The sequence below is a fragment of the Anolis carolinensis genome, chromosome 2, assembly GCF_035594765.1.
Source record: "Anolis carolinensis isolate JA03-04 chromosome 2, rAnoCar3.1.pri, whole genome shotgun sequence".
Lineage (NCBI taxonomy): Eukaryota > Metazoa > Chordata > Lepidosauria > Squamata > Dactyloidae > Anolis > Anolis carolinensis.
Window position 1 is genome coordinate 211,924,129 of NC_085842.1, and position 15,634 is coordinate 211,939,762.

General features: G+C 41.5%; 1 protein-coding gene across 1 annotated transcript; it reads left to right on the forward strand.

Moving 5' to 3' along the window:
• Nucleotides 1-1,306: 1,306 nt before the first annotated feature.
• LOC100552508 (transforming protein RhoA) lies at nucleotides 1,307-13,739 on the forward strand. The gene is made up of 5 exons (XM_008103558.3): nucleotides 1,307-1,463; nucleotides 8,998-9,158; nucleotides 10,458-10,578; nucleotides 11,620-11,750; nucleotides 12,405-13,739. Exons 2-5 carry the CDS (start codon nucleotides 9,003-9,005, stop codon nucleotides 12,576-12,578), a joined length of 582 nt encoding a protein of 193 aa, XP_008101765.1. The 5' UTR covers nucleotides 1,307-1,463; nucleotides 8,998-9,002; the 3' UTR covers nucleotides 12,579-13,739.
• Nucleotides 13,740-15,634: the final 1,895 nt, after the last annotated feature.

Below are 15,634 nucleotides of genomic sequence, written 5' to 3' on the forward strand. Positions count from 1 at the left end.
CCATACTGATAACTGGCAAATAGAGGAAGAAAACATGGAGGCAGTGACAGACTTTGTATTTCTAGGTGTGAAGATTACTGCAGACTCAGACTGCAGCCAGGAAATCAGAAGACTTCTTGGGAGGAGAGCAATGACCAATCTCGATAAAATAGTGAAGAGCAGAGCTATCGCACTGGCAGTGAAGGTCCACATAGTTAAAGCATTTGTATTCATTGTAGTAACCTATGAATGCAAGAGCTGGACCATAAGGAAGGCTGAGCAAAGGATGCTTTTGAACTCTACTCTGGTTTGGAGGAAAATCCTGAGAGTGCCTTGGACCGCAAGAAGATCCAACCAGTCCATCCTCAGGAAATAAAGCCCGACTGCTCACTGGAGGGAAGGATATTAGAGGCAAAGATGAAGTACTTTGGCCACATAATGAGAAGGCAGGAAAGCTTGGAGAAGATAATGATGCTGGGAAAAAGGGAAGTTAAAAGGAAGAGGGGCCGACCAAGGGCGAGATGGATGGACGGTATCCTTGAAGTGACTGGTTTGACCTTGAAGAAACGGGGCAGCGACGGCCGACAGGAAACCTGACATGTTCTGGTCTATGAGGTCATGAAGAGTTGGAAGCGACTGAACGAATAAACAACATAGATGTGGTCAAGCTCAAAACACAATGATAGAGTATGTTTTGGACTTCAGCTCCCACAATTCCTGGCTATTGGATAAGCTGGCTGGGGCTTCTGGGAACAGGTCCAAAGGTTCCTCCCAGAAACCTGTGTATATGGATAAACAACCCTTGGGTAAAGCAGGTGAGCAGGAATAGGCCGGCCTCTGGGCTTCCAAAATGGCTGCCCAAGGAGACCACTTTGTCTCCTTTCCTTCCCGAGCAACAGTTGGGCGGGAAGCCCATCTTGTGGGGAGCGAGCGAGCTATCCCAAGGCATAGGATTGCAACAAGCGCTACTATTGGCTCCCGCTGACCACGTGCCAGACAGCGGGCGTGGCCCTTTGGACGCCTGGTCCCGCCTTTGTCGGGAAATCACCAGGGGGCTTTCGTTCATAACACGTTTCCATTTGTCATTGCGGGCGACCAGTTGCAGCTCGGTCTTGTGAGGTGAACTCCCGCCCTCCGTCTGCTATTGGGTATATCCCTCTTATATTCTGGCAGGCAGGCCCCGATTGGTAGCCGTGGTCTATCATTCCGGAATCAGACAGCGCCCGATGACATGACCAAACTCGAGACGGGTGCTTTCCCATTGGCTGTGGTCTGTTGTCAATCTGAAGGCGGGGCGGAACCAGCTTTCCTTTATACGACGGTAGGAAAGTGAGACGTTCCTTTAGTGTCACGCCATTGGGTACCGGTCCTTGTCAATCACGTGGTGGGTGGGGCCTGTGAGGGGCAGCTGTGGAGAGTCCGGGTGGCGGTGGCGAGTGAGCCGGGCGGAGCCGGCGGTGGAGGTGGCCGATAAAGCCAACTTGGTAAGGCGAAAATTTATATAGTTCCTAAGAAGTATATATTATTTTGAGAAGCGTGGAAGAAGCTAAACTTTAAAATTGAAAGTTTAACCTTAACAAAAAAGCTGCTGTTAAAAAGTTGGCTTGTCGGCGAGGGTGAGACCTGAAGAGAAATGGGGAAAGCCTGATAGGCGCATGCGCGAAGGAAACGGCTGGTTTCAGGGCGAGTCGCGCGCACCGCTTCGAGTCGGTGGCGGGGGGGGGAGGGGGAAGAGGGAGTAGGTTTGACGCGCATTGATTGGCTGAAGAGGTTCGGTTATCAAAGCTTTCATAGACCCCTCGCGCATGCGCGGCTGCATCTTGTAGTTTGAGGAGAGGGTGACATGGAAAAGATACGGCGCGCACTCCCGCCCCTTGGTTTCCGGTTTGTGTTCGGAAATCTCCATTTTACACGCCTTAAGAAGTAAAAAGCACAATAATGCACGTCTGGATTCCGGTTTGTGTTACACGGGCCAGAAGTAGGAGGCCATGGAGGCCCCAATTCTCTTCTTGTGTGGCCTTGTTTTCATCCTGAAATTCTGATCTAAACACACGGATGCTACATATTCTCTGTATATGTTTTCCTGTCTTTGATTGATATATGGTGTGTATTATTGTGATAGAGCATTGACCAAGGAAAAATATGGTGAAAATGTGAAAAAATAGTCCCCTTAATTAATTTTTTTTCTGTGTCAGGAGCAACTTGAAAACCTGCAGGTTGCTTCTGGTGTGAGAGTATTGGCCGTATGCAAGGATGTTGCCCAGGGGACGCCCGGATGTTTTGATGTTTTAACCATCCTTGTGGAAGGCCTCTCTCATCTCCCATTTCATTAATAATTTCATATTTTCAGAAGGTCTTTGTTAAAATAAATTACATGTCAATACTATAATACATTACCAAAGTGAGAACGTTGTACTCTTTAATATGTAGGAATTGTGTAAGAGGTATTGTTTTTATTCAATGGCTTGAGCCTCCTCTATGCTGCCACACCCAAAGTATCTTGGCTATTGGTAGTTAGAAAATAATATTTTACAGTGAGATCATCAACTTAGTTGAGAAAAGAAGGCTTTACTCTTTGGTCTTCAGTATGTAGAACTCAGTGAGCCCTGGTGGGGAAGTGTGTTAAAGCACTGAGCTGCTGAACTTGCAGACCGAAAGGTCGCAGGTTCAAATCCCGGGAGCAGAGTGAGCACCCGCTGTTGCTCCAACTTCTACCAACCTAGCAGTTCGAAAACATGCAAATGTGAGTAGATCAATTGGTACTGCTCCGGCGGGAAGGTAATGGTGCTCCATGTAGTCATGCCGGCCACATGACCTTGGAGGTGTCTACAGATAACGCCGGCTCTTCAGCTTAGAAATGGAGATGAGCACCAACCCCCAGACTGGACTTAACATCAGGGGAAACCTTTACCTTTACTATGTAGAACTCAATGTTACAAGACTTAAAGATACCTTATGAAGAACCATTGAAGTCAAGTGTTCCTCTAATACCAACAAAGGACTGTTGGTAAACTTTGATATTATACATTGCACATAGTGAAGATACCAATTGCGTATGTACAAGGGAGTCCCCAAGTTACGAACAAGGTAAATTCTATAGGTTTGTTCTTAAATTGAATTTCTATGTAAGTCAGAACAGGTACATTTTAAGTAATTCCAGACATACATACGTACAGCTAACTAGCTTTGGATAGCATTTGGAAGGGCTAACTTTTTTCTGTCAGTACCCCTATTTGGAAGATTTTGTCTCACCTTCTGTCTCTGTGACAATTGGATTTTGAAAATTTTGGCAAGTTGTGGAAGCAAGAAATGGTGATAAAGCTTCAGTGGAGATACCCCTTTTTCATGATAACGCTTCCGGGAGTAAGTTTTCCTTCCAAGGGGTAGATTTCTTTCACTTCCTGTTGTCTCACCTGTTTTTAACTAGAAGTCAGATGTAAGTCAAATGTTTGTAACTCATGGACTGCCTGTACACTCAACTGAAAGTCAGAATCATCTCTTGATGGGCCCTGATTTGACATAAGCAGGAGCAAGCTGCAATTGTCATAATTGCAATTGCAAAGAAGTAAAATTAATTTTCATAATTAGTGCCTGAAGCAGTGATCGTTTTTGATTCTGAACTTTTCTTTGAGCTTCATATACTTTAGAAAATGGAAAAGTTGCATCCACTGAGACTTGGAACACTTTTCACTTGTTAGATGGTTCTTTGACTTGGTAAATGCAGATATTAGTCAGTTTATTTCATTTGATGCAATCGATGAGAAAATCCAATGCTGTTACATGAAGGCCTTGCCATCATGATTAAGGAAGAATATCCTTGGCAGATTTTGGGTTTGGACCCAAGTATTATTTTTTAAGATCTATAAATGCTATTTTATTAACATCTCCTCTACTATTATTACCTTTAAATATCCGGTGTATCTGTTTAGTACTTCTATAGCAATAACATCACTGTTCCAAATTTCAAAGTTAAACATAGGAGAGATCTTCTTAAAATGTCCTATTTTTAAGGGAAGAAATAAAGGAAAACAAAACCCTTCAGTGTGAAGAGGATCAGAATAGAAAGTACATTTCCCTACTTTTTCCTGTCTCTTCCCTTGTCTCTCTATCTACAGTTGTCAAAAGTCATTTGGCTGTCCAGCAATATAGTTAATAACACTCTTAACCTTATATAGTGATTATCACCAGCATGGGGGGAATCATATTTAGGCAACTAACTTTTTCATTTGTGGTTCAAGAAGAGTGTATAGAGTAGTTCCTTGAAATTTAAACTTTCTTCTACATGAAAATGCATACTTTTCAGATTTGAAGACACTTAACTTTCTTGAGAGACACAGTTCTGCTAGATTCTTGCAATAATTAATTTCAGAATACTCCGTTGCATTGTCTTTTGTGTGCATTTATTATTTTTGCCAATCTTGAGTAAAATGTACTCAAGGAATCTGGTCCATTGCCAAAATAACTGTCTTTCTAGAGCAATGTCTCAATGCATTTTGAAGGAGTCTGGAAAGGATGCTGAAATTCCTTTTTTATAAATCCTAAGGGAGCAGTAGAAAGAATGTGATATTATATCCACATGATAGATGAAGAAAAAGGTAGTTCAATAAGAAGGCTCCTTTCCATGGAATCAGCAACTATCTTGAGTATCCGTTGCCTAGATGGAGTTGCTCTGTGGAAGGCATGGTTGGATTCCCTGCAGTAGAATTTGAGTGCTGCTTAATTACCGGGAAGTGTATTTTTTTCTTGTCTGCCATAACCACCCCCACCCCATCCTCAAATCATGATACAATTATTTTCCAACATGCTAAGTTACTTGGGGATACTGGCCCTAGTAATATTAGATGAGAATAATTTATTTCACCAAGCATTCTTTAACTAGAGAGTTTCTGCTCATGAAGATTTTTTTTGTTCTGTCTAATAATTAGTGTCTAACATTAGAAAGAGAGGTTGCTTGAGAGCTAAATGATGGTGAGGTAACATCCCCTATTCCTTATTCCTCTGCTAAAAGTCTTTGGATAGTTATACTTCAAGCAATGAAGGCTCTGTCATCCATAGAAAATAGTAAGTTTCTCATGAAACACTTCAGATTTTCTGGAAACAAGGAGTCACTCTAGAGGTTAATTCCTCACCTTAAAATCCTTCTAAGAAAGCAGTCACTGTAAATCTTGATCAAGCAGATTGAATTCTCCTTCCTTGTGAGCGTGTATGAGAAGATTGTTTAGAGCACCAGAGATGGGTGGAACTTCCTTGGCTTTAAATATCTTCTCAATTCACGTCCAAACCAGTTAGTCACTGGAGTTTTCTGTTCCTCCCATCCTAACCCCAAACCCTGGCATAAAAGTCTTCTGGCCTTTAAGAACAGCATGCAGACTTCCAGCTCAGCTTGACTTAGCTATGAATCACCAGTGCCAAGTTACAGAACTGAGCAGTGATTTTTTTCCCAGAGAAAGGTGCTTCTGTTCTGGATCTGGTGAGTCAAGCGAAAGGAAATGCCAGGTGGCTCATCCAGTCCCATTTCATATGCAGTGTTAATGTGACATTTGCCAATGTAACATGTTAATATAGTGGCTTATAATGAGTGAGTCCGTTTACCTCCTGTTGATCCATAGAGCTACCTTTATTATTTTTATTATATTATTATTATAAAATGTATTTATATCCCACTATATCTCTCCCAAAGGAGACTCAAAGCATCTTGACATAAAAGCATTAGCATACAATTTAAAATATACAAATATGCAAACATTAAAACAGAATTAAACACAAACAGCACTAAAGAAATTCACAGTTAAAATCCATCAAAACACATTCAAAGTTAAACACCACAGCACCCCCTGACCAGATCTTTAAAACACCGTCATCTTTAAAAGCCTGTCTGAATAAAAAGGTTTTAGCCTGGTGCCGGAAGGACATCGAGGATATTCTGGCTTCCTTGGGCAGGGAGTTCCAGAGTCGATGAGGCAGCTACTGAGAAGGCCCATTCTCTCGTTCCCACCAACCGAGCTTGAGATAGAGGTGGGACTGAGAGAAGGGCCTCTCCTAAAGATCTTAGGACTTGGGCAGGTTCGTACAAGGGGATGCTGTCAGCCAAGTAGCTTGGACCTATATCCCTGGATAAAATATGAGGATTTTCAGCATTTCTGTATTTGATGCTTTAGATATTCATAATATAAATATATATTGCGTTGAAGTGAGAAACATGTGACTCTCTAGTTGGTATATTTTTATTTCCAGGAGTTTTGAAAAATGGTCTACAGATCAGATGTTCAACTTGGTTCCTCCAGATATGTTGGGATACAAATACCTACAGTCAATATGGCAGTTAGTTTGTGTATACTGGAAGTAAAGTCCAACACAGTTAGAGGATGCTGATTTGGGTATTATATTGAAGCTAAATGTTTGAACTGATAATTGTCCTCTTTTTCACCGTGTGGTTTGAGTAAGTTGATAAAAGTTGTGGGAAATGAAACAATTGAGTGTTCTTGGAATAATTGGGGAAAACTTTCAGGGTTTTCCTTTCCTGCCACCAAACAGATTACTTCAGTTCGCTGGTAATTCTCCTTCAACTTTCTTTGTGAAATTGAAAGTTCATCCAGTTCATTTTTTTATTCTAGAACATGTAGACATTTGTTTTACGTTATAGACCAGGTGGGGGGGTAAGGTACCTCCTGCAGCAAAGCTCCACAGGCTGGATGGGGGAACTGGTGGACAGATTGAGATCCCCTACCCATGTCAGACACAATAATGAAGGAAGAAGTGCACCTCCAGCTTTCTCTGAAAGGAAGTCATACAGGAAACTTTCACATGGAATCATAACTGGAGGAAAATATACATTGTATCTCCTTTCTATTAAGAGATGTATCTGTTATGGTTCCCAGACATAATTGTTGCCTACCCTTGTCTTAAGTCCCCATTCTCAATACTTTTTCATATTTTAGGGAGGAAGCCCTCAATTAGAGTTACACAACATTGCATAAAAGGGTTTGAGCTTAGTCTTCCTTCTTAGGGGTTGTTAGTCATTTTTGCTTCCACCTCTAGTCCAAAATTGAGCACATATGGAGTTTCTACCTCAAAAATCACTAACCCAGATTGGCACCTAAATACGTGTAAAGTTTCTTATGCTAGACATGGAATGGGTTGCAAGATTAGACAATGCTGTAGTGTATGCAGTAGCTGTGAGCATGCTAGTAGAAACAAACATTTGAAAACTGGAGTTGTATTTGGTGCTTTTCTGTTTCTGTACTGTAGGTGGCAAGCCACAGTCTGTAGCTCTGGCATTGATATGGAGTTGTGAATAATTTGACCATGTGTAGCTTCACCAGTCTCATACAGCATAATTTTCATGTTCAGTTTACATACGTACTGCTAGCTAAAAAAATCCTCAATTTGAATCTTTTTTAACAGAACAAAGCACATGTAACAGTTATGATTGGTACTTTCATTTGCAAAGCTGGTGAAATATACTTTGTCTTCATTATTTCCTGATTTCTCAGTGATGAGTTTAATATTAATTTTTCAACTTTTACTAGTAGCCTAGAAAATGGATTACTTTATAGTTGAGACTGTGCCCAAGGTGCTATGAATACAGTTATGTTCTGTGTACGGTTAATTTCTTCATAAGTTGCATCAAAGTGTTCTCAGTGGGACATGGAATCCAAATATAGGAAGTATCCATGTGGCTAACACCTCAATAGGACTTTTCTTCAGACTTTATTCCCATTTTAAATTAGTGATAATGAGCAGCTTTAGAACACAGTTGAAATATGTCCCCCTGATTTCCACAGGAATTCAATATAAAGAGTTGTCGTTCTGTTCTATTAGGCTTCATTCTTTGAGTAAGGAAGTTGAGGGTCTTGGAACACAGTTAGCCATCTGTGAGGATGATGTTGTGAAAAGGTTCCTTGTTTAAGACAGAAGTTATTCTTGATCAGCAGACAATTTTTGAATTGGACGATCATTTTGGGAAGGAGATGGTGAGGGGAGGACATATCTAGGATGCTTTGTATCTGAAATATGTAAATTGGTGGTGGTTGCAGAATTAATCTTCTTAAGAAACTCTAATGTCTTCCTTTAAAAAAAAAACTTGAATTCTGGTTTCAGACAAGGAGTGTGCACTGCAAAGTGTTTAGGCAAAGCTGACTAAAATTGCAGATGGTGGCTTTGTAATGTTTTCTGTGGCCAAAGGCTTATGCCCTCCCCCTCCAGTCTTGTGTTAAGCAAAGGCAGGAGGGCTACTGCTAAAATATGAAAACTTCAGAAAATTGGTTCAGTGTGCATAATGTTCAAGTTGCACAATTTTCCATATGGAGAGTAATACTGTTTCTACTGAATAATGCTATAGTGTGGACATTTGTTAGCTAGCAGTGCTCTTATTATTCTTGCATATGTCTTGATACTCCATTATGTGGAAAGCAAGGAGACTGATGCTGGTTTTAGTGTCTGTGTTCTAAACTACATTGGGGACTGTATTAGAAAAACCAAGTGTAAACCTAAAATAGGGTTTCCAGTTAAGTAATACTGAAAACAAACACAGTTGAGTGATATTACTAGCATTGTGTGGCCTGAAGTTATAGAAGGGGAGATTCACAGATCTGGAATCCCAACAGTTTGGTAAAATGCATATTGTTCTGTTCAGCGAACCTTTCAGTTCTTTGCAGGTGAGTTCCCATAGATGTTTTGAATCCTAGAAATGTTTAGAGTGGCTTGTTTTTGTCAGGATGCTGTAGTTCATATCAAACTATTTTAGGCTCAAATGATAGTGGTGATCTATATTCCCTCTGATTTTGATACTTAAAGTCCACATGGGACTTTCAGAGAACTAATTCATCTGTAGGGATCAGAAATGAAATGTGTCAAGACCAAATGCATCTAATTCAAGGAATAACTTTTGACTTCTGTTGCTAATTATCAACCCAGATGCAAGGAGGTTTGTTAAAGTTTTTAGTGTTTAGATAAGGAGCTTCCTATTACTCAGGGATTAAAGCTATCATGTTATTAAAAACATTCTTCTCATTTTAGGAGAGATGGCTGCCATACGCAAGAAACTCGTCATTGTAGGAGATGGAGCTTGTGGAAAGACATGCCTCCTTATCGTCTTCAGCAAAGACCAATTCCCAGAAGTCTACGTCCCCACTGTTTTTGAGAACTACGTTGCTGACATTGAAGTGGATGGAAAACAGGTAATACCTTAAGAGCCTGAGAGGCTCTTTGCAGAACAGACTCCTTAGTAATGGGGCTGGTTCATGTCAGTCTTGAACAACTGGTGTCTTAAGTTTTTCACAGCACAGAAATGAGGAGGAACTTGATGACTGTTTGCAGGGGTGGCTGGTGCACTAAATACCTTCATGTGACCCCTGAACTGGGGCATGTATCAAATTCCAGATCCTATTGCTTGGTATGCTAGCTAGGGATGTTAAGAGTTGCAGTTCAGGAACATCTGGAGGGCTACACATTTCCGCATACCAGTATCTGAAGTTCTATTAACTCAGAACTGTTTTAAAGTTTTATGAATATTGATTATTCATTGTGATATATTGTAGCTAGTATGTCACACTTTTGGAACAGATTTATGAGTAGTTTGTACTTCAAGGGGAAAGTGTGAATACTACTCTGAGGATATGTGCTAGTAAAGTTTGATTATGATAGCATGCAAATAGGGAGCGCTCTGTGACTTGCAAGCTAGCTCTTGTCAGGCTGCAGCTGGAAAATGCCCAATTTGGCATGCATGAACAAGGAGTCTGAAATGTAGTGCTATATAACAGAAAATATTCTATTTAAAAATATGGAAGTCCTCTTGTGAATGTGAATTGTACCTGATAGAAGGGGTGGCAGTAAATATTTCTCTGCAGTACTAAAAATGTGGATCTATACTCCAAACTATGTTAATTGTTTGCCCAAGAGACATGACTATGTTCCTACTGGGGGACCCAGCTTATCACTGTAACTGAAAAAGACTGATTTGTTTTCCCCTTCCATGAGAAAACCTGAAAAAGATTTCTGTTTTCTTCCCATTTCTTGGGACAGTCTCTAAGAGGGAACTGCTTCCTCCAGGTTGTACTCACAGAACTGCTCCCATCAACTGATGGATTTTTGCTGTATTTGTAAACCACCTTGAATCCCCCTCTGGGGTAGAGAAAGGCGGGATAGAAATGAAGTAAATAAATAAATAAAATTTAAAATGTAGCATGATGTTGCTTTCTTATATATTGCCTTGGGAATTGGATTTTCCAGGAGTTGTTGGATAAAGAAATTTGGCTGGAGAACCCTCCTTTTTCTTTGCACCCAGAGAGAAATGAAATATCAGGTTGTTTCTGGGGGTCTTATTTTTGTTGGTGACAACCAGCATTTCTGGTTGACCTACAGATTATCAGCTTCCTTCAGCCTTTGTTCAAAGACTGTTCACTAAAGCCACTCATTCTGCAGAACATGGTGATAACTGAAAAGAGTGACAAAGCTGACATCCGACTGTACTTCTACAGGTGGAGCTTGCTTTGTGGGATACAGCTGGCCAAGAGGACTATGACCGTTTGAGACCTCTTTCTTACCCAGACACAGATGTCATCCTCATGTGTTTTTCCATCGACAGCCCTGACAGTTTAGGTAAGTCTTTCCCTTCTCCTGTCCTGTTGAGAATTGATTGTGGGAGAAGCCCAGGGAGATTGAGGCTGTTTTGTTTCCCAGAGTTATTAGAGTATTTGTGTTAGCTATTGCCCTGAGCTGAAGTGGAATGTGAAAATGGACCCTATTCTGGTTTTTTAAGAATCCCATGATTCTTAGCTGACAGCATGATCCTCACTCCAGAGTACTAGTCCTTGAGATTAGTAGAAGTTGGTGGGCGGGGGACAGTATATGTGTTACCACTGAGCAGTGCTCTTCCTCCTCAGCAATGTCATAAAGTATCTCCTAGCCGCAAAGCCATATTGAATCTTCCCTCCCCGGCAAACATGAAGCTGTCTTCACCCTCCTTCCCATTGATGATGCTCTCCTGTTGAAGAGCTCCCTGCCCTCCAGGCAAAGGGAAAAATTGCCAACATTGCCTACATTCTATTGATGCAATTTTACCTGAGAGTTAATTGCCTGCTTCAAGGAAAATGAAGCAGGCTCAACCACAAGCAGCTAGTAGAGCTTTCTGCAGAGTCGATTCTTGGAGCTGAATGGAGAGAAGGCAAAAGCAAAGTGGGGCATTTTCTCTTTTGCCATCACCAAAGTGGGATGGATAGAGCCTTTGTCTTATCATTATAGAGGACAGAGATCGTGTGTCTTTTCCAGGGGTGGCTCCTTTCCTTTTACAGGTTTAATTGGTTTAAGTAAGAGGGAAGGCAGAAAGTAACAGGGTGCAGTGCTCCTGGCAGTCACTTCTTCCTGCACCAAAGCACCAAGAAGTTTAGCAGGTAGACATGTTACCATTACCATATATTGCAGCCTTTTGTCATTTCTTTCAAACATACATATATGACTCAGCTACTAAAACTTAACTACGGTACTGTGCCACCATTTTCTCAGTTATACGGAGAGAGGTAGAAGGAGATAGTGACAGTTCCTACAGTTTCCTAGGTCTTTGCTTTGGGGTGTGATAAATAGCGTCAGTGCCTGCCTTTCGTTGATGCTTACAATGTGATTTGAGTCCTTGTGCCATTCCAGAGAACATCCCTGAGAAATGGACTCCAGAAGTGAAGCATTTCTGTCCTAATGTGCCTATCATCCTGGTGGGAAACAAGAAGGATTTGCGTAATGATGAACACACACGGCGGGAGCTGGCCAAGATGAAGCAGGTGAAGCTGAGTCCTTAACATCCCTTCACTGGGATTTTATGATTTTGCCATTGCAATTAATATGCTTTGAACTTAGATCCTGTGTGGTCAACTGTGATGGGTTTAGGGTGGTTTCACTGATTGTCAGATTGGGTGGGGGCATTTTTGGTTGTCTGTGTAATGCCTGAAATTCCCCTAAACTCAACATAAAGTCCACTTCTGGTTTGGAAGTTGCTAGTTCAGTTGGTCATTCACAGCATACTTATCAGCCCTTTCTTTGCTGCAAAAGAGAGTCAAGGGCTTCCAGTCAGCAGGATGCTCCACTTTGTCTATCCTTGTGCTACAGATAACCATGCTGGCTGAGAGGTTCTAGTCCAAAACTAACTTTTCCCTGCCCATGTTAATATGGTTTGGAGGAACTAGACCCCTCTCCGCTTACACACATTCATTTTGGAATGGAGCTTGGTGAGGTAGAAAACAAGAGGCTTTCTTCCTATTGTGCAAGTGTTTTTTTAAGTGAACGAGGCTTGCACTTGCACAGTCCCCATTTTAACAAGTTCTGGGGTACCAGTTTCACCCTATCCTTTAGGATTATTATTATTAGTATTAAAAAAAATTGGTAGATGCTTTTGTTTCTATTACCAAAGTGGCATCACTGTTCCTTTCCCATTCTAGGAACCAGTGAAGCCGGAGGAGGGCCGGGACATGGCCAACAGGATTGGTGCATTTGGCTACCTGGAATGTTCTGCCAAGACAAAGGATGGGGTACGGGAAGTGTTTGAGATGGCCACCCGGGCTGCCCTGCAAGCCAAGCGTGGGCGCAAAAAGACCTCGTGCCAGCTGCTGTAATTCCTCCCCAGCCTGCCTGCCTTCCCTACCTGCCAGCCAAGCCAGTGAGCTGTTAGTTCCCAGGCTTGCTTCCCCTCTGATACTGTGCTGAAGGCAGGACTGGCATGTCTCTTCAGAGGGGGAGCTTGTTAGAGGTGGGCAGGGGTTCTTCTGGAGCATGGCAACTAACTATGGAGGTGGGGTTCCCAGTATGCCCCAAGCTCTTCCCATCCCTGAGCAGGGGTGGCATTTTCTCCCTTCCATTACAGGCTTCTGTCCCTTGCACAGAAGGCTGGAAGGTGTTGGCCCCTGATGAGTCAGTGGGAGAGCTCTCTATCCTTCTGCGTGCTTGCTCACTGCAGTCTTTGGCTCTTGTTGGTAGCCCATGGCACTACATTGCTTCTGGCAGTTCCTTTATAGAATACTTCCTTGCAAGAATGAAAGCCCTTTGCTTTTAATCATGGTCAGAGGTTTGAATGGGAACTTCCAGCCTAAGTTTCCTCTACCCAACAAGGGACTAATGATCTATAAAATCTTTATCTAATGGGAGTGGTGACATTTAGTCCTCCAGCACAATGGGCTAGCAGTCCTCCTTGCACCCATGCTTTGGTAGTCAAATCAGTCCCTTAGTTGGCTTTTGGTTCTGTGATACAGCAGAACCACTTTGGACCATTTCTTCCTCAAGGGAAACAGAGCCCACTTAAAAGACCACATAATTGTGGGCTGGGGGGGGCTGTCTCAACTTTGCCCTTAACCCCACCCCTAAACAAAGTTTTCTTTCAATTTAAATATTTAATCACCTAGCAGCAGAGGAGGGAGCTTTCTGCCCTTCAGACTGGCCCTGGAGACTAGGCCACACAGCCTGGCCGTCCCTAGCAAAAAATATCTATATTTGTAAGCAGAGGTGCTATGGGCCAGTTTGTTGCTGTTAGGCAGCTCTCTGGACCTCCTGTGGCTGGAATGGCCACTGCCACAGCTCCAAGTGCAAAGGATTTACTATCTTGCTTCTGTCTCTCTGCTCCCCTTCACTCCTGCTTCCCTCCCCCTTTGTACTCATTGCATTGCCACCGGGGTGTATGATTTTTGTGTTTAATTTGTATTCACATGTTTAAAAAGTGGTTGTTACTTTTCAAAATGTACTTGAAAAACAAATCTGTAATAAATTTGTAGCGATGTTTAGTACATGGTGGGGTTTGCTTCTTGCCTCGTTAAACTTTGGTGATGAATTTTTTTATATTGTACCCAGTAAAAGTTAAGTATTAGCAAGACAGTATTCCCCACCGGTGCCACTACCACCCCCAAAAGACTACATCAGCAGAGGGACCACTTGATTTGGACATATGCCTTCTGGGAAAACTGTATACTAGTTCATAGCCAACTTGAGGGAATAGAGGGTGACAAAAAAAGATTTTTTTTTTCGAATAAAATCTGTGGTATTCGCAGCAAAGGGTGAAGAGCAATTACATTTGATTTGCACTATGTAAGATGTAGACAGCTTGGTAACTTGCAGTCATCCTACCCCTTTTGAAACTATCTAATGTTGTAGCTGTACTAGAGAAGAGAACAAGGAAAGAACAATCTCAACAGAAAAGTACACTTTTAGGGTTTTTTGTGCATTTCATGGTCCATCTTCAAATGGCTGGATGCTCTTAAGAATTTAGAGCATCTTGTATGTGTCTGTGAATCCATTGGCCATACCAGGACATGATGGCACCAGGTGCCAGTATCAAACAAAATTAATTGATAAGTGCTGCTTCCCCCTAAACCACACTTTTGAGGCATTCTGTGTCCTTACATAACTTCACTTTAATTTTTGTACTCCAAGTACTACATTTTATGAATGTTTGCTCAACAAGAGAGAAAAAAGACAATTGGGATGTTGGCATATAAAAGGTCCCCACCATCTGATATGCAAGGCAGTGCTCACTTTGGTCTGAATTTGTCTACACCATGAAGTTCAGTAAAGAGATGCTGAATTCTGTGGTAAATATTTGAATATTTGAATAATTATTTAAGTGGAACAGTTACATAGTAAATTAAATTTTAGGAGTTAGCAAAAAGCTTTACAAAGCTGAGAAACCACCCTCATGAATGCTTGACATTTTCTTCATTCCATTATTCATGAAACATACTGTGATCATTATGAGCATCAGGTATATACAAAGATATGGACTCTTGTACCCAGCTTCATCTTCTGTAAAAGTGTACATACAGCCCTGTTCATATCATTTCTCTTTTCTTATGCTTAATCTGAATATTTTACCATAGTACAATTTGTCTAGTTTCAGGTTCATTTTCATTTATCTGAATTAGGTAAAGGAGAAAATATTAATATTCCAGCCAGCTGTGCTATCCTGCAAGGAAAGTATACCCAAAAAAATTGTTCCTCATTGGAAGCAACAGATAAGTTATTGTAGCAGATTTGCAGAACTCAAGACAAGTAGGAGTAATTAAGCAGATAATGAAGAGACTGTTTACAGCTATAATGTTCAGCTAAAATAGCCCTTCTCCAGCCTGGTGCCTTTCAGATAAGAACCACAGTTTTTATTTTCTCCAAGCAGCAAGTGTCTTCTGGACAAATACATGAGAACCGAGCACCAGATGGCTAATGGTTCAGCTAGAGTAAAGTAGGTGTTTTAGCTTTAGGCCTAAAAAAGTTACAACTTCTGTTGTAACGTTAAAGACCTCAGTTCCATGTAGGGAATGAGGTATAGTTTCTATCTGGCTATTTTGTTAACTTTTGGAATACTTTCTATCCCCAGAAAGCAAGTGTTGTGTCTTTTTTTTCCTTGTGTGTTGTTTAGAGTTCATGTGTGTGGTATGTGGTACATATTCACCCCCATTTTGCAGCCTCCTGCTCTACCTTTGTATTCACAAAGGAATATTGGTTTGGGTGAGCTGGTTACCTGTAGAAAATATCTCCTTCAAGAAGCCACTGAGAAATCTGTAATAGTGACTTCTGCTTAAGTGCTCAATCTTGACTTAGCAATCCTTGAAAAGATGTTTCCAGTTTTAATGTCTAAGCTGCCTACAGCCTTTTACCATACAGTAACATGAAGGCAGGATGAACACGTTGA